We start from the raw sequence: 20808 nt of genomic DNA on the forward strand, positions 1-20808 counted from the left end.
ATTTTGCTAGTATCAGCGTTTGATGCTCGAGAATTTAGAGCACCAATTTGGTGTCCCTTGGACTAAATATGTTAATGGTCGGATGCCGAAGAAAGGTTTTCGAACACACTCAAGACAGATTGAAGGATCCCTCCAATGGGCGGTTGCCACATCAGCAAACACGAGGACCAATCTGAAATCGCCACATCAGCAGACTTCTCTTCTCTTTGATGTTTCCTTTCCTAAACCAGTGTTTTTTCTACATATAAACATGGTTCTTTATATTTATAGCTCATGGATTCCTCTGTAGCATTTGCAGAAGCTTCTTCACCTTTCCATAGCTTGGCCGAAGGTATTCACTCATGGATTGCTTCCAATTACAGAGGCTGAATGAGCTTGTAGTAATCGTAACTCGTCTGAATTTGTTGTTTTTCTCTGTTTTTTCATGATGTGCACAGAAGCTGTTTCTTCCAAGGAGAATGGAAGTGAAGAGGTAAGATCTATCAATAACTTCCTTTCTAGGAGCTAAGAATGGTTCAAAATGGTTTTGTTTGAAACCTCAACATCCTTTCTTACAAATATTGCCTCCTCCCAAAAGAAGGAAAAAAATAACCCCAAACCCCAGAAATCAAACCATGAACATAAACGCAAGAATATCTTTGCTGCAAATATGCATAATATGATTTTACATACATAAAATCATGATGTTGATGGTGATAGCATATTTTCTCACTTCTGTTGATTGTAGTTATTTGGATGCATTAGAATATGAGATATGTCATCGAGATATGGATATTTTCTTGCCATCAATATTTCTAGCACTGTTGTTTTTTATTTTCCGTCTTCAACTTAAACTAAGTTTGGATGTGTTATAAATATTGGACATTGTAACCATTTTTAGATAGATGTTTCCTGACATTAGCCACTGTGCTTTCTTAGTCATTGTTGCATAGCTTGTACGATTTTAGGGTACCAATATTTTACTGTTCTCCTTACTCACATAATCGTACATGTTTGTTATGTGGAAACAACGTTTTGAGAATTAACTTCTCACTAGTTAAAATATAAGACAAGTGCATAAGGAATGTTCTTGTACCATTTTGGTTTAACGCATGGAACCTACCTAAGGAGAAGAAAAAAGGTATCTCCTTTGGCTATCAATTGAAAACAGCTATAGACAGCAATAGGCCAATCTGTTGATAGCAGTCTACACTGAGATCCAAAGGTGTCCAGATATCACAGATTGTGCACTGTTGGTCTCTCCAATTGTCCATTGGAAAGGTTAAAGCATGCAACTTTAGAATCTCAACTCATTTTGGTGTTGGAGGTTTTATATGTTGGAGTCTCCTTGTGGTGCATTTGTTCTGGATATAATTACATATTGTGGCATCATAATATGGGTTTAATTACATTTCTCAAAAGACTTTACCTCTTGAATGTTTGAACACATCAACAAGCATGTTAGAACCAAGGTTTTCCTTTGAAATACGAAAATCATCTAGTGTTACACATTTTGAAATGGAGATATATTGTGATGACATGACGATCACATCAAACTACATCCTTTACTTTAGTTCTCAACATCATGAAATTTGAATATGGTTCGGATCTTGTCAAATCTGCATTATTTTGATGTGTTAGAAGGCTGTAGACAACCCTTTTCGTCTTAGCAGATTGTCATGGTCTTGGTTATCTGCATCCAGATTCTTTGAATCTTGCATGTGTTAGAACAAGTCACATCCTCCAAAAAGTTGACTAACCAATAGTGATGAATAAAATACCAATGTTATTCTGGTCGGTTAATTCCAGCCCGATTATATTTTCAGTACAACTTTGTTGTGTGAGCTAGAAGTCACATTAACAGTTCATCAGTTCGTGTCCAGAGCATAGATATCAAGTGTGTGAATAATGATTTGGACTGCATTCTACAAGCAGAAACCATCAACAGCAAACTTAAGTTGGGCTCCACTTGTTGCAAGAGAGTTGAATCTCTAGAACGTAAGTAGTCCAGTTCACTGAGTTCCAACTTGACATACTGCAATGAAGAACATGGCCTTCAAACTTTGGAAGTATCCATTAATTACTTCCTTGAGTCAGTCCAAAATGGCCTGAAAATGAGTTTGATGCATAAAAAAAATGTAAAACCATGTAGAATGACATTCCATGTGATTCAAGTTCTGCAATCCATTCCTCGCCATATCAACAGAGTGTATGTGAACTTCAAAGTGTTTTAGTTACAGAGGAACGTAACATAGATTTTTGCAGACTATATGAGGCACTTGCTTCCATGATGAACTTTTATTAGGATTACCTTGTCTTTTGTAAGGAGAAAAGTGAATGAAGAGTACTCATCGTGGTGCTAATATTTAGGACTTGGAATTGAAGGCTCAACGAGCCTTGGAGTGTCCATGTGTTGCTGAGCTACGTGATGGCCCATGTGGAAAGGAGTTCTCCGAGGCCCTTGTGTGCTTCATCAAGAGCACTGCAGAAGAGAAGGTGAAAGTGAATCTTGGGCTTATAAGTTAGCAATAAATTGTGAACAAAATAGGTTTTTGATTTTATAAAGTGTTACTCATAGGTTCTGGTTAGAGAAAGGTTTTGTTTCTTCTCTCTTGGAATGGAAGGGGAATCAAGAAAATTATAATAAACATTCCCCTAGTTTTATCAAGTAGGGTATGCTTTGTAACACAATTCACAAAGATGCACACCTTCCCAGTTTTGTATTTGCAATCAGTAATATGATTGATAACCAAACTCACAAAAACTCACCAATCTTGTTTCTGAGAAATAAGACCTGAAGAATTATAAAATGCAACTCAAGAAGCATCATATTAATCAGTCAACAGTTGTATGTTAGATTTTCTGGTTTGGCTGAATGTTTTGCATGGATTTCTGTAGGGGTCTGATTGCGTGAGTAGTTTTTTGGCAATGCAAGCATGCATGCTTGAAAAACCAGATGCATTTTCGAAGGACAATGTGAGGGAAAAGCATAAAGAGAACCAACTATAATATCAGAACTACCCATTCTTGAAAGATGATGATAGTTAATTCATCCATGATTTTATTTCTATTGTTGATGTGACATCTATCATATTCGAGAAACAAAACCAAATTAGAGTGGTAATGTGTGGAACTCTGTAGCGAGTATAATGTCAAATAAAGAGAACATTTGAGATCTGTCAATTTGGAAGTCTACTTGACTACAGGAAATAAAGGATGTTTGCCCTTTGATCTGAAATGCAACCAGTAGGTTAGTGATAAGGAATTAATGTAGATGAAATGGTATTTGTACTTGCTTTGTTTTGTTTACCTCAACAGAACCTCCGTTTTTTGTATTGATCAAAAAGTGTTCTTTTCTGTGGGGAAAATGTAAACCGTGATACACTATTTTATTTTATTCTGAGACCTCTGTTCTTTTCAATCTATGATATGCTTGTGTTAGATTGTTCTCTGAATTATTCATGCTAGATTGCTCTTTTTTCTCTAACTTACAGCATGCTTATGTTAGATTCTTAGTGTTTGATGAGGATGTACTGAAACTGGTCAATGTATCAGTAATTGCTTTATGTTAGTTCATATCTACATGACTCTAGTGTCTATATTATTAACGTTTGATTCAAAACTTATTAGAGACATCCTTCCGTACAATTATAGTTTAAACAGAAAATTCAAGATCTTTTTTAAATTTGTTTGACACATGACCCACATGAATGGAGTAGAGTTACCCCATTCATATAGACAAAAAGGAATATACCAATACATCCCTAACTACCACAATGCCAAGGCTTCACAAGGATAAAAGCTTTGAAAACAAGACATGTTTCACTTTTCAACAATATCATAAAATCCATGAGCTAATTAAACTAAAAAGCAGGATAAATGCTACTGCACCGATAGTTCTTTCAGCACCTCATACAAACATATCTGAAATGTGTTCCATCCCCTCCAATAATGTGGACACTGAATACAATACTGTCCATAACAAAAACCTCATTTCACAATGTAATTTAAACCTATACCAAACATACGAAACAGGATAAATGCTACTGAACAGAGCTCTTTCAGCACCTCATACAAACACATCTGAAATGTGTTCATCTCCAATAATATGGCCATTGAATACTGTCCATAACAAAAACCTTATTTCACAATGTAATTTAAACCTATACCAAACATAGGAAGACATCAGGAACCCAACATCAGATATAAATTTGGACGACTTACTGCTCTAATGAATTCATAGACAGTAAAATAATCAACCTACTATAAATATGAAAGTTTGAACGTACCCTGTCTCACAACAAAAGACAATTCCTCTGGTTGTGACTTGCGCTTGTGAAATAGTAGCATGGATTCCTCATCAACAGTAAATCCATCATATTCATATGAACCATCTCTAAATTACCTGCCCTATAATTCCTAGTTAGCAAATATTTGATCCTCTTGAAGTAATAATCCAACATCTGAAACAGTAGTAACCTCAGGTTTCTTTGAAAGAAAAGCCATGCCTATTGCAATATTTAAGCAATGGAAATAACGATTGATAAATTCCTTGCCATTAAGGATCTAGAGACCAGAAATTTATAAATGGCGCACTCCTCACATCAGAAACTTGTACATCCATTAACTTAGCAGACGAGATAGATTACAATTTCCCAATAAGAGAACTACTTAATTTAGAAATAGAAGTCATTATTACAATTGTGTGGAAACAAATTTGAAAGCTTTAGATCAACCTAAATCTAAATCTCCTATGACATTAGTACATATTTATCCTCATGTTTTTCATCACTGAGGTTTGTTACATTAAGCTGAGCATCACTTTCTCAAAAGCATCAGAAATGCGTAAATTCACCAGAAAGCCCGTCATTATTACACCATATTCAGGTTCAATGCCGTTGATTAAAATATCTAACTCACCACCTTTTACATGGGCAGTCTTATATGTTCCTTTATAATCTCACAAATAAGTCCAGAGCTTATCAATTAGAATTGCATTGTTCCAGGAAATCTTACATGTACCATCGCTTTCTTTACAAGAAACTGAAGGCGAACTTCCTATCTTCCAAATGAAGCTTCCACAAGAAGCCTAATTTATGGCTACCAAGGAAATTCCTTCAAATGTTGCGTCAACTTACAAAAGTTTGCACTTTCTTATATTAAAAGACCAGTAGCTATGATAGAACTTTACAGTGATCTAGACCTAAATTGGCTAGTTTAGGGTTACCATGGAAACTCCTTGAACAAATAACATCCGCAGAGAAATAGATTAAAATTTCTTAAATCAAAAGATCACTACATTTAGCGATCCTAATTAGCATTAGAGTGATTGGAAACAAAATTGAAAGATAACTTTACATCAACCTAAATCTAAAATCAACTAGGCATCACTATCACTATCATCATCATCCTCCTCCTCTTCATCACCAAGCTCTGCAGCATTAAAACGGACATTACTATTACTCTTCCGTGTTCTAGAAGATACAATGTTGTTAAGATCAACTTCATCAAGAGGATCTTCAGATAAGTATCCTGCATCATCCTCATCATCTTGTTCTTCATTATCACTATCAACCTTAGCTTTACCCTTACCTTTATCATCAACCATGACACCTTTTCCTTTCACACCCGAATCATTGAGCTTTCCTTTTCCCTTGCCAGCAAGACCTTCTTCTTTATTTTCTTCATCTGAATCTTCGTCAGATCCATCCTCGTCCTCATCGTCCTCGTCATCCTCGTCTTGTTCATCTTCTTCTCCTTCATTATCCTCAGAATCAATTTCGGATACCAAATCTTCTTCTTCAACATCATGATCGATATCCTCTTCTTCCTGCAATCCCTCTTCTCTGTTTTCTTCTTGTGGAGCTTCTAACCTTTCTTCCACCAAGACCTCCCCTGTTCCATCTGTCCCAGAGCATTCTAGAGCCGCAGAGCAAGAGCCTCCAGTCTCTGAGAAGGATTTCAACTCCGAAACGTTCCCGGCCGTTCCTGATGCACCATCCACGCGCTCAGGGGTTACGGCAACGTCTTCAGAGGAGCTCTCTCGAGGCTTTTTCGAAGGTAGGGGATCGTCGGGGCCTGCGGTCTTGCGTTTGAGAGGGGCTTCGGAGGGCCCTCGTTCTGTGACGGACTCCATGGCTGCCTTCACTTCTCTGAGACACAGACTCAGACACAGAGAGAGAGAGAGAGAGAGAGAGAGAGAGAGAGAGAGTCTGATGTGATTTGCTTGTTGGTTGAGTGCGGAGGCCCTTCCACATTGGGTGGGTAGGGGGGGGAGGGTACCTACTTACTGCAATTAATACCTATTGTATTGTATAGTAATGTATGTATATATCATATATGTATGTAATGTATATATCTATGTATGTATGTATGTAATGTATGTATATATATATGTATGTAATGTATATATCTATGTATGTATGTATGTAATGTATGTATATATATATATGTATGTAATGTATATATGTATGTATGTATGTATGTATGTACGTATGTGTGTGTGTGTGTGTGTGTGTGTGTGTGTGTGTGTGTGTGTGTGTGTTTGGATGTCTTAATAAAGAATATTTCTTATATAGTGCGTCTTCCATAAGCATGGGATCGAATTAACATTGTGATGTCTTACTATAATTGTTGTGATGTCTGATACTATTGTAGACGAATTGATGTGTATGCAAGATCAAGGAATGTATATATGCTATGAGGTGTATAACTAATCCTATGTTTCGAGCATAACTAATCGTGTTTCAACTGTCTATAATGTAATGTATGTTTGTAATATTCCCGTAGAATCGTTTCATCAAAGACCCTTGGCCAGCCAATGATTGTGCACCCTATAAACGCTTGGAATGAGTACGACAGAGAACGAGAGGTATTACCCTAAGAATCCAAGCCACACAAACACATACTTGTGTTGGGTGAGCCATGTCCTACACAATTTCAATTTCAATATTCTTTAGATACATTATGGAGTTTGCGTTAAGGATGAACTAATAGCAGTAAGTGTGTGAATGTGCGACAACTTTGTTGGCCATAATATCATGCCACCCTAGAAAACACATTATACAAGTTTGGCACACCTTGGAAAAATGACCACTATTGACATAGTAGATCTGGATCTTTTGAATCCCTTCCACACCTCGTCTGTATTAAGCACTTGTTGGCATGGATTTCCTAAGCAAGGGGTCGGTAACACATTTGATGTTCACCTGAGTTTTTCATTGCAATTGGAATCATATATTCACAAAAAGGACCATTTGTATGCACCAACATCACGAAATCCCATGGATGGATGCATCTCAATCATAGAAACCTTAGAAATTCATCAAAGTCAATTGCAATATTTGTGGATAAGAGAGTATGGAGCCTAGCTTGTAGGATCAACGTCATGAAAACAAGCCTTATTGTGGCATTATAAAAGCTGAATTCAATTGCTTCCATGCAAACGCTCACGAAAAACTATTCTTATTCAGCATCCTTATCAGTGCCAAAACAATAATTAAATTTTAAATTTCTGATATGTTGACCTTCATTGCAAATTAATATAGGCAAAAGTACCAAGATACCCCTGGAAGTTCGTCTATTTACCAGGGGTAGTTTGGTAAATTTGGAACTTCCAGGGGCATTCTGGTAAATAGACGAACTCCCAAGGGTATCCTGGTACTTTTCCCATTAATATATATAAATATATTATTGTGAAGCCTACCAATTGATGTAAAACTGAGTCCGTATGTTTATGAGGCATAATATACATATGTACATCAAGATATAAATATGTATATGTATGTATGTATGTAATCTACACGTATATGTGACTGCATTTCAAACATTTCAAAACCTCCATACACAAGTTTACATGGCCTTAATTTCCTTCATTGTGGTATCCTTTGGCGTCTTATTCTGATTCTAATAGAGGAATCATACATTCAATAATAGCCTGCCCAATACATGGGCGGGCATGGCCAAAGGAAGGGCGTTGCCATATTTGAGATGGCTAGCCAGAACATGAGTTTATTGCTTGATCAATATTTCTTTTTTACATGGAAGGGGAGAAAAGCCTCCAGAACTCTGTCCACTTTCTTCAAGATGAGACTTAGGGAATAAGAGGACTCACTGAATTTCCCCTGTTTTTTCTTTTTATTTGTACTGAGAATGAGCAGCTGCCAAAAGGGCAGCACCAATCCCAGATCCATCTTTGGATAAGACAATTTTCACTCTTTTTGCAACTTCTTCACCAAGAAGCTCAGTTACTGCAGCTCTTAACTCCTCTCTGAAGAAAGGATAGTGCTCATATAATCCGCCATCCATGGCTACTACTATCTTTTTTGCATTCTTCTGATTACCATCACTGGTGACCACGTCCTTGCCCATCTTCTTCAGTAGAGCAACAATCCCAGCCCCTGCTAGCCGACTCGCTCTTCTTGCAACAATGCCGCATATTTCGACTACAAGCTTTCGTGAATTCAATGAAGATGCTTCTATCTACAAACCAAAACTCTAAATTTCTTTTTAAGTGTTTTAACAAACACTGAACCAACATCACTAATGTCAAAAATCTAATGCATCACTTACGATGCAGGTTCAATATATTTCTCTTTAATTCAACTTTAATTTATTATTTCCATACCCCTAAAACATTGCCCAGGATTTTCTGTACTTCGTGCAGGTCAGGAGATTCATCTTGATGCATGGTAGCAACATAAGGTGTCCTGAGTAGAAAATCAACCTTACTATTGTATGCATTTAGTTTCAATCATATTCAAAAGACTGGGTTCACTGGATTATGTATGTACCCGAGGATGAAAGGATGTCTCAGTTTTGGTGGAACAGTCTTTCCAAAAAGTTCAGTTTCCTCAGCCAGTCGTAGTAATACTCTCCGAACAACGTCTCCCAGGTACATTCCAGAGAGTAACTTTTCATAAATCTGTCGAAAGTAAAGAAAATTAACTGACTGCTTTAATGGACACAACAGTATCATTTTTATTTATCTGTTAAGAAAAAACAAATTAACTGATCACATTACTGTACACCATTGCTTTCATAAACTTCTCTATATTGTACCTGTTCACCTGGGTTAACACTCGCAATATCAAGGGCATCATCATACTGAGTCCATGGCAAAAATGGAGAATTCAATCCGCCCCATTCTGTGTTGATAATCTATAATAAAAAGGAGAGATAAATTCAGTAACCTTCCCAACTTTTACTGCAAAACTTATCTTAGAACATCACAAATTCAAGGCATTAAACAAACGCCAGCATTCATGGAAGTGCCATTATGCATGGTTAATAAATCTAATTATTTGTATTTTGTAATTAGTTTTAATGCACAAATAAGGCACACTGACTCATCACATGGCAGTGGATCATAATACAATATAGGGACAGATTTCATTACGGTAAGTTCGAGTATCAAAGTACAAATATATTTCCTTGAATGTTTTGACATCAAGATTACCATTTTTCCTGAACTTGGTTTTGGTTTTTTCCATTTGGGTATAGCATCAACATCCTCAACATAGCATGCATTTGTTCCTGTTCCAAGTATAATGGAAATCAGAACTTCTTCATCCTCAGATGCTCCCATGGATGCCACAGCTAGTGTTCCAACAGTATCGTTTATCTACTAACCATAAAAACCAAAAAACCAGGAGCTGTTAGGGAACTGCTTTAGGAAACACAATATTGAAAGTAATTTAAAGGAACCCTGGAATCCTTAGATCTTTGTCATACCCTAGGTGACTGATGCATAAACCCTTCTTAAGGCAAATACATTCAGTGAACACCCTTGCTGATAATGCTACAAAGCCCATGATAGACGATAAAACACATACAACAAATATGCAAACCCATTGTGACCCTTCGATGCATGATCCATCAGCCCTTTTCAGATAAAATATATGCAAGAAATGTCTGGGAAAAAATAATGACTATTGAGAGGTGATATAAAAAAGATACAATATACCTTGAATATGCATCCATCAGTGTCAATATACACCAACTATATGTTAATGCATACATATGGCCAAGAAGACAAATACAGAGGAGGAACATATGTGACATAAATTCTGATTACCAGAGCACTGACGATCATATCAAGTCCTTGGCGTGCCATGGCTTCATTTAATGCTTGAACAACATCTTTGCCAGCCTGTCAACCAGCATAAAGTAAAATTTGAGATTGTTTGTCAAATTAAAATGAGTCCCAGATACGCAGCAAAAACCAAATATGGAATGACGTTAATAACTAAATTTATGCACTATGAAATAGATTCAGGTGTTGTTTGCTAGACCAGGTTTATCCATGAGGAGAATGACACACGATGAGGAAGGCCTCTCTACTGATGAATTCAAGCATGACCAGGAAGTAGGAGGAATTCATGTATATGCACATTGGATGACATTTGATCTAGACTAAGCATTTGAGAGGTTATGAGGCATAAGCTCCCTGTCAACTCTAATGACTTTGATCTCATCATACAACTCCAAAAATAACTCTTCCTTATTCCCAACTTGTTTTCCATGCTTACGAGCTTCCACAAATCCTCTTTTTGGATCCATGTAAATATTAGCATCTAGAGAGCTTCTTACTCCATCTGCCTGAGTAACTATCATTTTTCATATTGTAACCGAAGCAAGTATGTGTTATCTGCTGATATAGAAACCCCATTTCCTTACCTAACTCCAAAAATAACTCTTCCTCATTGCCAACTTGTTTTCCATGGTTACAGGCTTCCAAAAATCCTCTTTTTGGATCCATGTAAATATTAGCATCTAGAGAGCTTCTTACTCCATCTGCCTGAATAACTATCATTTTGCATATCATAACCGAAGCAAGTATTTGTTATCTGCTGATATAGAAACCCCATTTCCTTACCTGATATGACTTTGGTTTTCAAGTCTTTTCTTTAAATTTATCATTAAAACATGTTCTTAACATGTGGAACGAACTAATTGGGAGGCACAATATAGAGAACTTTTAACTAGGAAGTTATCATTTCAAATTGACTAACCGTTCCCTCCACATGAAATCCTTTTGTCCACTTAATCAGTTTTCCCGAAGCAATTGATGTTTGATCTATAGGGAACGAGAAAGTGAAACCGAGCTCTCGTTTTTGACCTGGCAAAGGTGCGAAATCGCTGCTTTCATTTGCCACAAAGGAAGCGAGTTTGCCTGCCAGGAAATCAAAAAGCTCCTGTATGGAAGAATATGTAAAATCTGATCAGTTACTAAGGTCTATACCAATCATTTCACATCTTATAAATAGAATAGAGGTACGCTATATAGGTCAAATTCAAGATGTAAATTTGCTGAACAAAAACATTTCACATAGCTTAAAGAAAGATGGAAGGAGAAAAACTAAATCAATAGTTCAAGATGAAATTTTTTAATTTTTAGCAAAATCTCATTATAGAAAGAAAGATGGAGATACCTCATAAGTTCATGATGAAATTTCTAAACCCATTTATTTCACATACAATATATGCAAAAGGTGGCCAGTAGAGAAGCAAACCTCATGAGTTCCAGACTTAATCTCTGAAGGAATGGTGGCTTCTTCCATCTGTCTATCTTCAGATTGAGGAGGTTTTCCCTTCACGTGCAGTCTTAAGACGCGAAAATTGGTTCCACCAAGGTCCAATGCGTAGAAATTTCCTCTCTCCTTTCTGTTTGTTGCAGAAAGTTTAAAAAATCTAAGTACTATAAATTGACACACAGAACATAAAAATTCCTGAATCTCTCATTTCTGTTTGTTGCAGAGAGTTTCAAGAATCTAAGGGCTAAGAAAACTCAAGAGAACATCAGAAAAGGGACATCACAGCAAGATTGAACACTAAGGGAATATGTACCCGGAAGGTAGCTCATCAACATAAGTCACGATCATTTTATAGTCTTTACTTCCTCCTTCCATGGCCAGACCTGCGCACATTCTGTCTACCATGGTGTTGATAATAAGGTTGAGGCGTTTCACTGGAGTTTCAGTCTCTCTCTTGAGTTCTTCTACCACTTCTTGGGCATGGTTCCAATCAGATTTTCCTTTCACTTGCGTATTAACAAAAACAGAAGAAGAAGGGTCCACAGCTGCTGCCATCTTAACAGTCTTACTACGACTACCGATTATCCGTTTGCTTATATAGTTTCCATTAAAGGAATTATGAGTGTGATCTGTTGTTGTTTGTCCGAGCATCAAAATACGTAGAAAACGTGAGCTTTTGCTTTGATTCGTCCTCGTTGTCTGCGTGGACGCAGCAGAGGCACTCCATGGCGTCACACAGTTAGCAAAGAAAGACGAAGAAGAGGAAGGAGGAGGAGAAGGAGGAGGAGAAGATAGTGAGTGGTTAAGCACGGTGAAAGCCATTCATTCAAAGAAACCAGATGTTATGCAGAATACGGTATTTGCAAGAAACTACGTGGAAGGGAAGAATGAATATATATATATATATATATATATGGTTATAAAGAGCGAAATGTGCAGGTTTTTCTGTAATTCCTGGTGGGATTTCTTCTTGCTTCTCGTTCGAACAGATAGATGATAAGAGGCGATCTTGAAAGACTTGATAGAACTCTCTGAATCTACGATAGAAAGAAGAAGAAGAAGAAGAAGAAACGCAGAGATGCCAGAATGTGCTTGCTTGTGTTGCTTTTGATTCAAACAGAGGACCCAGTAGGTTATGGATGTGGCGAGATCTCTCTCTCGATCGATCGATCGATCGATCAATCTCGATCTGACTGTAGTAAAGAGCTCAGAAGGTACTTTCCTTTTGATCAGGAGAAGAAGAAGAAGAAAGAAGAATACAAAGCGAGCTTATGCTAGCAGAAGAAGAAAAAGAAAAAGGAAGGAAGGAATTGTGGCTATGGCGAAGGAAGGAAGGAAGGAGCAGGAGCAGGAAAGAAGAGGCAGGGGGAAGGAGCAGTCAAATGAACGCTGCGCCAGATCAGCAGGATGCCACGTCCGCCATATCCCGAACACGTCACGTCAGAGGGGTTCCCCATTTGGATGCCACGCAGCCGGATCCTTGCCACGTCAGATGCCACGTGGGCGGCTCTGTTCTTCAAGAGATCCAGTACATAAATCTTTGCCCTCCTACAAGTCAACCCGGGGAAAATTCCCGCTCCCCCCCCCCCCCATCTCATCTCTATTCTCCTTGACCCTTGACCCTTGACCCTTGACCCTTGACCCTCGACCCTTCCGTCTCTCCTTTCCTCCTTCATGGATGGCTCCTCTCTCATTCATTCTAATAACGCAGAGAGTGGGAAGGACCCCACCCCGGTCCCCCACCCATCGCCTCCTAATATATATGTGTTGCTTCCAAGGAGCGCCCCCTGATTGAACCACCATGATTCTCATTTGGCTCCGTGGGTGGTGGTTTCCTCCCCCTCCTTTTCATTACTTGTTGCCGCCTGTCCACGGTGGCACAATCCTCTCCCTCATTTTCTGGGGCCTCGAAGTCAAATGGTCATTAAATTCGCGTAGGTGGAATGCCTTTTTTGGGGATTTCTTGTGCTCTCCTCGAGACAAAATGTTGTGGCTCGTGCGTTTTTCGAGGAGCTTGAACTTGGAACCGCCATCGGTTAGATTAGCTTTGTTTATTGTTTAGTTTATACCTTCATTATGAGCCTGAAATCGAACGATCATTGATTGGATCGGTTCCTTTTGTATTTGGCATACCGACTTTCTAATAATACTAAACGTATCAATATGCTCTAGTAAGCAATATCACAATGTTGAAGCTCAAACTAAAGCAATAACAATTAATAACTAAATAATCAACGTGCTTATGTAGTTACAATCATATTCCTTAGTACTTGCATAACATAAGACGTGAATGACGCAAATCAACCATGTCCTTTTGTGCTCAAACATGCTCGCCGACTAGACTTTTCAACATACTGTATACATTTATAACAATATTGCTTACCACATAGGGAAGCTATGACATATGCAATGACGTAACCCAATCATTTGTCCTTATTTTTAGCTTAACCACATGGTGGATATTTTTACATTTGCCCTGTTGCTTGAAAATAGTCATTATGCAAAGGGGAAGTTGAAGTCTGTTTGTTGTGTTGACCTTGTAATAAACATGTCAAACAAATGCTTTCCATCTTTGCAATACCTTAGCAACACAAAGTTGGCAACGACAATAACTTCCTAGTTGCGCCTTAGGAAGTTAGTAGTAGTGCAATGCCATCTTAGCATATAATTTGCTCGTATAAACTAGGATATTTTTCTCTATGTGCTATGTTGTTCTCGGCATGCTTATGGAACAGTATGACATAAGCAATGACATAACTTAATGAGGTCACCCCAACAAAAAAAAAAAGTATTGGTAACACTACGTGGTTGACATCAATTGCAACATCATGTCATTTGTACATTCTAGTTCATGTATGGGAGATGGAAGGGATATACTTATAGAGGATATGCTCGCATTAGGACTATGGGATATTACCGGAACAATACACTATGTACAAGTTTATCACGTTTATAAAACCAAGTGATAAATGCCAACTACGTATGTCCAATGTGTTGTTTACATTTATATTTGCAAATTAAAATAAAAGAGTGACTTTTGACCTATGTAAAGACTTATTCATGATTATATTGTGAAATGCACATAAGAGATCAAAACCAGTCTCCTTAGCTTCTTACTTCTTAATCAATTTATAGTTGATACAACGAAACCCATTTGGGTTGGCCTGGCTAAAAAGGGTGTGCTAAAAGGGTGGGTCATTTTGGGCACACGCATCCTAAAAAGGGTGTGCTAAAAGGGTGGGTCAACTTGGGTACGTGCAACTAAAAAGGGTGAGCTAAAACGGTGGCACAAAGGAACACATGCACACCACATTTCCCCCTGCGAGAAACAAGAGATTGAGGGGCATCAGTGACCATGTGTGGTCCTTGCCGGGAACTGGAACGGTCCTCGCTGAGAGTTGGAACACGAACACCAACGGGCGTGAGCAACCATGTTGTCCTCACCGAGAATTGGAACACGAACGAGTGAGTGACCATGTGGCCCTCACCGGGAACTGGAACATGAACAACAACGGGCATGAGCAACCATGCGGTCCTCATCGGGATCTGGAACACGAACAATAGTTGGAGTGAGCGGCCATGTGCGGTCCTCACCGGAGACTGGAACACAAACGGGAGTGAGCGACCATGCGGCCCTCACTGGGAACAGGAACACGAACGGGAGTGAGCGGCCATGTGCGGCCCTCATCGAGAACTCGAACACGAACGGGCGTGAGCGACCATGCGGCCCTCACTAGGAACTAGAACACGAACACCAACGGGCATGAGCGACCATGCGGCCCTCACCGGGAACTTGAACACGAACGGGCGTGAGCGACCATGCGACCTTCATCGGGAACTGGAACACGAACACCAATGGGAGTGAGTGGCCTTGTGCGGACCTCACCGGGAACTGGAACACGAACACCAACGGGAGTGTGAGTGGCCTTGTGCGGCCCTCATCGAGAACTAGAACACGAACCCGAAAGAAACTAAAAAATAGAGACAATGAAGCGATGTTGATGATGAAGCGGTGGATATCGGGAGGCCTAACTAGTGAACTAAGGCAGTGCTAATAGAAGAGATACTACTACAAGAGACTAACAAGAGTGTCGGTGATGGTGGTGAGGGTGATGCTACCTACGAAGCGGAAGAGGCGGATGCTTGGATGTGGGGGACCGGTACCCCGTCGTCTCCACCAATATGTGAAATGCACATAAGAGATCAAAACCAGTCTCCTTAGGTTCTTACTTCTTAATCAATTTATAGTTGATACAACGAAACCCATTTGGGTTGGCTTGGCTTGGCTAAACATGGTGTGCTAAAAGGGTGGGTCAACTTGAGCACACGCATCCTAAAAAGGGTGAGCTAAAAGGGTGGCACAAAGGAACACATGCACACCACAATATCATAAAGAAATCTATTTTTAAATGTAAAATTGTTTGAAACTACTTTTTCTTTTTCTTTTTTCCAAAAATCACTACTTCACATTATTAGCAAACCGAATACAACAAAGTTCAACTCAAATCCACAATGGGATCAATATATATAACACAGAGGAACCACCCCAAAACACGCGACCCTTAGCCCCAACAAAACTGAAACAAACCCCATTTTACACCATCTTTACTCATCCAAATGCACTCTTTTATCAATTATACCTACATATTTACATCCCATGTACAATATTGGGAGCCATCAGCAGAAACAACCACCTAGGCGCCTGGTAGTTCCAGTTATGCCTCGTCGAAGATTTGACCATCATGGGAGAACCACCCCAATTTCAGCAAGAACTTAGACCTTGCCCTTTCTGCTTCATTCGATTCCCCCTTAATTGAGCCATATATCGCGAATGAATGCATATACATAAAACAACACTAATGGTGCTTGCTAAGGCTCCGAGTAACCCCAGGAGAGACCACGGACTTGAATCCACCGAATGATAGGGATGCCACGCAGCCAAGTCACTAGCTCGAACCAGATATTTAGCATCACCTCACCATATGAGAGCTTTTGCCACTGAAAAACTAACAACGCCTAGTCCAAATGTGCCATACTGATAAACACGCTACCACTCTACACCATAAATCCATGTCCCTGTGGGTTTAATTGTTCCGCCTAGCCTTCCCCATTTAGGGTCAAACCCTGTACGGAACCCCACACAACGTTCCCATTCACACTGCAAGCTACCACAATTCTAAGGCTTCTACTCCAAATGCTAATCGCCTCTATATAGTTCCAAAAACAGTGAAAGATTGATTCCAAAGCATGTCCAAGTATCTTACAGCCAACCTCAACTTAATTATGTAAAGTGCTAATTAATTAACATAGACATTGATTAGTCCTTCATTACATAATTAGATGATAATTCCCATAATCAATGTTGATAGTTCAATAGTGTGATTTGGATTTTATTACACATGGGGGTATTTTGGTAGAATTTAGTAGTATTGTGATTGTTTAATAAAGAAAGGATATCGCTTTCATAGATATTGTACACAACATTAGCAATGACAAACGTGTTGGTTTGAACATTGCAAAAACTGTGAATTAATTGCTTTATAATTTAACCTACTCAATTCAACTTGGTTCAAGTTTAAGTATTAGAATAAAACTTGGTGCTCAAGTGTGAAGGGTGATTTGGTGTTTTTCCTAAATTTATGGTTTATTGTGCTCATTAAGTATTAACATAAAACATTTGTGTTACAACATCAAGGGTAATTTGGTGTTTTCTCCCAAGTTTAATGGTTGATAGTATTTTTAAAATATTAGCATAAACATTTGTGTTCATACAATGAGAGATACATATGAGAATCCTTTATGAAAAATAAAAAGCCCAATTCATCTCAAGTTTATTATTATTTTGGTTACGGAGAGACACATGCAAGAGCATCTAGCAAAAACACAAAATCCACTCGATGTCCACTTCACTACAAAAATGATTGTAATGAACTCGACATTCGCACAATTTGATTTTATAAATAGTCTATTGGGCAAGTTAAGGAACCGCCAATGGCACATCATAAAACTGCAATGCAATTGTAAGGGATAAGCTTGTACTTATCGTATCCACATTGGATGTGTGGAGTACAATGACAACATGATGATATTGATTTGCATCTATCCTTGTCAAGTCAAGTGCTTGTCGACATTGGAACATCAAATATCTTTTTATGGGAGAAGACAAACATGTTCATTGTATCTCTCACAACCCACACTAAATGTGGACTTTACAACCTTAAATATACTAAATAGGTATTGCCACTCTCAATTCATGAGTTATTGGTGATATAAACATCTAGGAAGATCTTGATTCCAAGAGAAATTGACAGTTGATAGTTGAGATAATAGCGATAAATACACTTATTAAGCTTTGATAACTTATATACACTAATAAATAATAACGATGATAATAATATAACCATATTTTTAATGCAAAATGTAATGCATCCAATCAAAGTATCCTCATATTAGAAATCCCAAAGCAATAGTACGACTCGTGTCTATTTATAGGTAGAATGCCTGCCCGACTCCATTGGGCAAGCATTTTAGATCACTAACATCTATTCAAGCTATGTTTACATTCGTACATGACCTAAATAACCTAACCACTAACAACAACATATGTTCACGTAGATGCTAATGTTATTGTTTCACGAAGATTAGACACAGAATATCTATGCAGACCATTCCTGCACTTATGAGACAAGGGCAGCAAACTCAGGGCACCAATGCCGAGAAGAGTTTTGGATAAAAGTGTAGGCCACCACAAAGAGATAGGTCAAAGTAACATGGACATAAAAACTCTTCCATTCATTTGTTTTCTTCTTTAGAATTAACTACACCTAGAATGATACATGCTTTGTAGTAGCTTCATGTACAGCCTGAACCATACAAGCTGCACGAATGCTTGAAACTACCATGCATGGATCATTACTCTTCAAACCGAGATGAAATATAAGATTTGCCATTCGAACGGCCCTTTTAACATCAACTTGGTTTTTACAAGCAGCCAATAAGGTCATGGCAGGAACAAAAGATGGGAGATGTATATTGTTAAGTAGCAGTTCGGCTTCGTCAAGGCAACCAGCTCTCGCGAGCAAATCAATCATACAATTATAATGGTGCTCAACTGGATTGACGTTGTATTCGTTCATTGAAGAGAACACTTCACATGCCTCACGTACAAGCCCCTCATGACTACAGGCAGAAAGAATACTCACATAGGTGATAATGTTGGGTCGCATACCATGCAGCTTTATTTGTTCAAAGAGGTGGAATGTGTTATTTACTTGCCCATGCAGGGAATAAGTGGCAATCATGGCATTCCAAGAACCTATATCAAGTACCATTGACATATTATTGAATACTTGGCGGGCCTCCTCAACATTACCACACCTGCCATACATGTTAATGAGAGCTGTTGTGATTTTGATATCATTCATACTGCCACTTAAGTTCTTGATCCTATTAACAAGGATTTCCCCCACAAACAAGTTTGGAATATCGGCACATGCATCAAGTGCAATGATGAATGTGATCTTTGTGGGATGCAAACCTTGCTCATCCATCAAAGAGAGTAACCGAAGAGCATCCTCACTTTTATGCTTCTCTACATATGCTGCCATCATGGCAGTCCAACAAATGGTATTGCGTTGATGTATGTCTTCAAAGCTTCTCCTAGCATTCTCAAGGCTTCCACACTTGCCATACATGTTGATCAACGTAGTTCCTACTGACACATCCTTTTCGAACCGAGATTCCAACACGTAAACATGTAGCCTTTTGCCCCACGCTAGATCTTCAAAAGCAATGCAAGCATCGAGAGTGCTCACATATGTTACATTATCGACCTTTGCTCCCTGTTGCTGCATTTCAACGAAAAGACAAAGGGCCTTCTCACTTAAATCATTGTGGACACACGCAGAGATCATTGCATTCCAAGTAATAATGTTGGGTTTCCTGGATTGTGCAAATGTTGTTTGGGCATCATCTGAGCTCCAGCATTGGCCATACATAGAGATCATCGCATTTGTAACAATGGTATCAGTGTCGAGACTGTTATTAATAACAATGCTATGGATAACTCTTCCATACGAAACACATGCACACTGCCTCAGAGCATGAAGGATTGTTATTTTATCAGGTCCAACCTCTTTGTTAAGCATTTCATGGAAAGTTTGGAGTACCTTTTCCCCAAATCCATGCCGAGCATATGCTCTCATCATGAAATTGCATGTTAGAACATTTGGTGAATCCATGGCTGAAAAGAAAGCATATGCATCATCTAAGGCACCACATTCCCCATACATTTGAATAATAAGATGACATAGGTGTGGATCATGTTGCAAACTATGTCTTGCAATATGAAGATGAACTTTCCTACCATCATCCAATGATTTGGTATTCCCACACCATCTCAACATAGAAGCATAGACAGCAAGTTCAAATTGATCCTCGGAAGTGTCTACGTGATTCAACATCTTAGGAGGAGGGGGAAGGAGCAGTACCTCTGCAAATTCAGATTCATTGAAAGTGGTTCGTTCGCGAACAACTTTTTTTGCAAGGTCTGCAAAGATGTTGGAGTCATTGATGTCTTGATGTTGAGACCAATGGATAGATGCCCACTTCAAGTAGCCTAATGACAGAGAACCCAATCTCCTACCTTTGTAGCGCCCAAAGGGAATTATAGTGTTGGCAGCTCCACTCTCCCTTGCTGTCATCTCCCTCTCCCTCTCTCTCTCAATTTATCCCTGTTTTAGAGAGAGAGAGAGAGAACATGACACGAGACATCCCGTCTCTGTCGTCAGCCATTTCTCTCTTAATTCTAGAGGGAGCATGTGAGCTCGGACATCCTCTCTCTATTATCTGGCATTTCCGTCTGTTCTAGAGAGAGGATGTGTGAGCAACACATCCTCTCTCTACGGTCTATTCCCCTGCTCTGCCAAACTCGGGATTGCTGTGGTCGCACCTGCTCCATCCCCGTTCCAATTTTCTCTGTTGTTGTAGAGAGAGGATGTGTTCCTCGACTCTGCCCAGCCATTTCCCCTCTGTTCTGGAGGAACCCAGTCTTCTGGAGAGGCTTTACAGAATTCTTACCCTAGTGGTAAGTTGTTAACACTACTATATTACAGAATTCTTAGATATATCCTCTACAGAATAAAACCAAGGTTAAGTATGTAATCTTGCTTAAATCTTAAAAAAACATAAACCATCATTCTTTCAAAGAACAAGTTATTTAGATGGCCTTCCAAATCTGACGCATGCATTAACGTGCTCCGAATGAAGGAGCACATGTGCTCTAATCGGAAATAAG

General features: G+C 38.8%; 4 protein-coding genes across 5 annotated transcripts; 1 reads left to right on the forward strand and 3 right to left on the reverse strand.

Moving 5' to 3' along the window:
• The first annotated feature begins 212 nt into the window (after positions 1 to 212).
• MIA40 (Cox19-like CHCH family protein) lies at positions 213 to 3210 on the forward strand. Of its 2 annotated transcripts, none has more exons than XM_087326644.1 (4): positions 213 to 331; positions 438 to 472; positions 2350 to 2475; positions 2878 to 3210. In XM_087326644.1, exons 1-4 carry the CDS (start codon positions 274 to 276, stop codon positions 2986 to 2988), a joined length of 330 nt encoding a protein of 109 aa, XP_087182770.1. In that variant the 5' UTR covers positions 213 to 273; the 3' UTR covers positions 2989 to 3210. The 2 variants fall into 2 exon arrangements, with proteins under 2 accessions (XP_087182770.1, XP_087182771.1); XM_087326645.1 differs by having other exon boundaries at positions 2365 to 2475.
• A 2008-nt stretch (positions 3211 to 5218) lies between these two features.
• LOC147858232 (uncharacterized) lies at positions 5219 to 6228 on the reverse strand. The gene has a single exon (XM_087327974.1). The coding sequence runs from the start codon at positions 6113 to 6115 to the stop codon at positions 5360 to 5362; it is 756 nt and encodes a 251-aa protein (XP_087184100.1). The 5' UTR covers positions 6116 to 6228; the 3' UTR covers positions 5219 to 5359.
• A 1550-nt stretch (positions 6229 to 7778) lies between these two features.
• On the reverse strand, positions 7779 to 12515 carry LOC147858233 (hexokinase-2-like). The gene is made up of 9 exons (XM_087326947.1): positions 11827 to 12515; positions 11493 to 11643; positions 10992 to 11174; positions 10055 to 10129; positions 9437 to 9601; positions 9040 to 9138; positions 8772 to 8902; positions 8606 to 8687; positions 7779 to 8460 (listed from the first exon to the last, which is right to left on the reverse strand). The coding sequence occupies exons 1-9, from the start codon at positions 12333 to 12335 to the stop codon at positions 8116 to 8118; spliced, it is 1740 nt and encodes a 579-aa protein (XP_087183073.1). The 5' UTR covers positions 12336 to 12515; the 3' UTR covers positions 7779 to 8115.
• A 5760-nt stretch (positions 12516 to 18275) lies between these two features.
• On the reverse strand, positions 18276 to 20558 carry LOC147858234 (pentatricopeptide repeat-containing protein At3g02330, mitochondrial-like). The gene has a single exon (XM_087327864.1). The coding sequence runs from the start codon at positions 20213 to 20215 to the stop codon at positions 18338 to 18340; it is 1878 nt and encodes a 625-aa protein (XP_087183990.1). The 5' UTR covers positions 20216 to 20558; the 3' UTR covers positions 18276 to 18337.
• Positions 20559 to 20808: the final 250 nt, after the last annotated feature.

The sequence above is a fragment of the Azolla caroliniana genome, unplaced genomic scaffold, assembly GCF_043228905.1.
Source record: "Azolla caroliniana isolate FFs.n. ecotype wild unplaced genomic scaffold, voAzoCaro1.0.p SCAF_11, whole genome shotgun sequence".
NCBI classification, from domain to species: domain Eukaryota; kingdom Viridiplantae; phylum Streptophyta; class Polypodiopsida; order Salviniales; family Salviniaceae; genus Azolla; species Azolla caroliniana.

Excerpts from the sequence above, each read along its gene's own strand:
- LOC147858233 (XM_087326947.1), bottom strand. The coding sequence starts at position 12,335 with ATGGCTTTCACCGTGCTTAACCACTCACTATCTTCTCCTCCTCCTTCT. Across the intron at positions 9,602-10,054 it reads ATATGATCGTCAGTGCTCTG|ATAAACGATACTGTTGGAAC; the intron begins GTAATCAGAATT and ends TATGGTTAGTAG. Across the intron at positions 8,461-8,605 it reads TCCTGGGCAATGTTTTAGGG|ATAGAAGCATCTTCATTGAA; the intron begins GTATGGAAATAA and ends TTTGGTTTGTAG.
- MIA40 (XM_087326644.1), top strand. The coding sequence starts at position 274 with ATGGATTCCTCTGTAGCATTTGCAGAAGCTTCTTCACCTTTCCATAGC. Across the intron at positions 332-437 it reads TTTCCATAGCTTGGCCGAAG|AAGCTGTTTCTTCCAAGGAG; the intron begins GTATTCACTCAT and ends TGATGTGCACAG. Across the intron at positions 2,476-2,877 it reads AGAGCACTGCAGAAGAGAAG|GGGTCTGATTGCGTGAGTAG; the intron begins GTGAAAGTGAAT and ends GGATTTCTGTAG.
- LOC147858232 (XM_087327974.1), bottom strand. The coding sequence starts at position 6,115 with ATGGAGTCCGTCACAGAACGAGGGCCCTCCGAAGCCCCTCTCAAACGC.
- LOC147858234 (XM_087327864.1), bottom strand. The coding sequence starts at position 20,215 with ATGACAGCAAGGGAGAGTGGAGCTGCCAACACTATAATTCCCTTTGGG.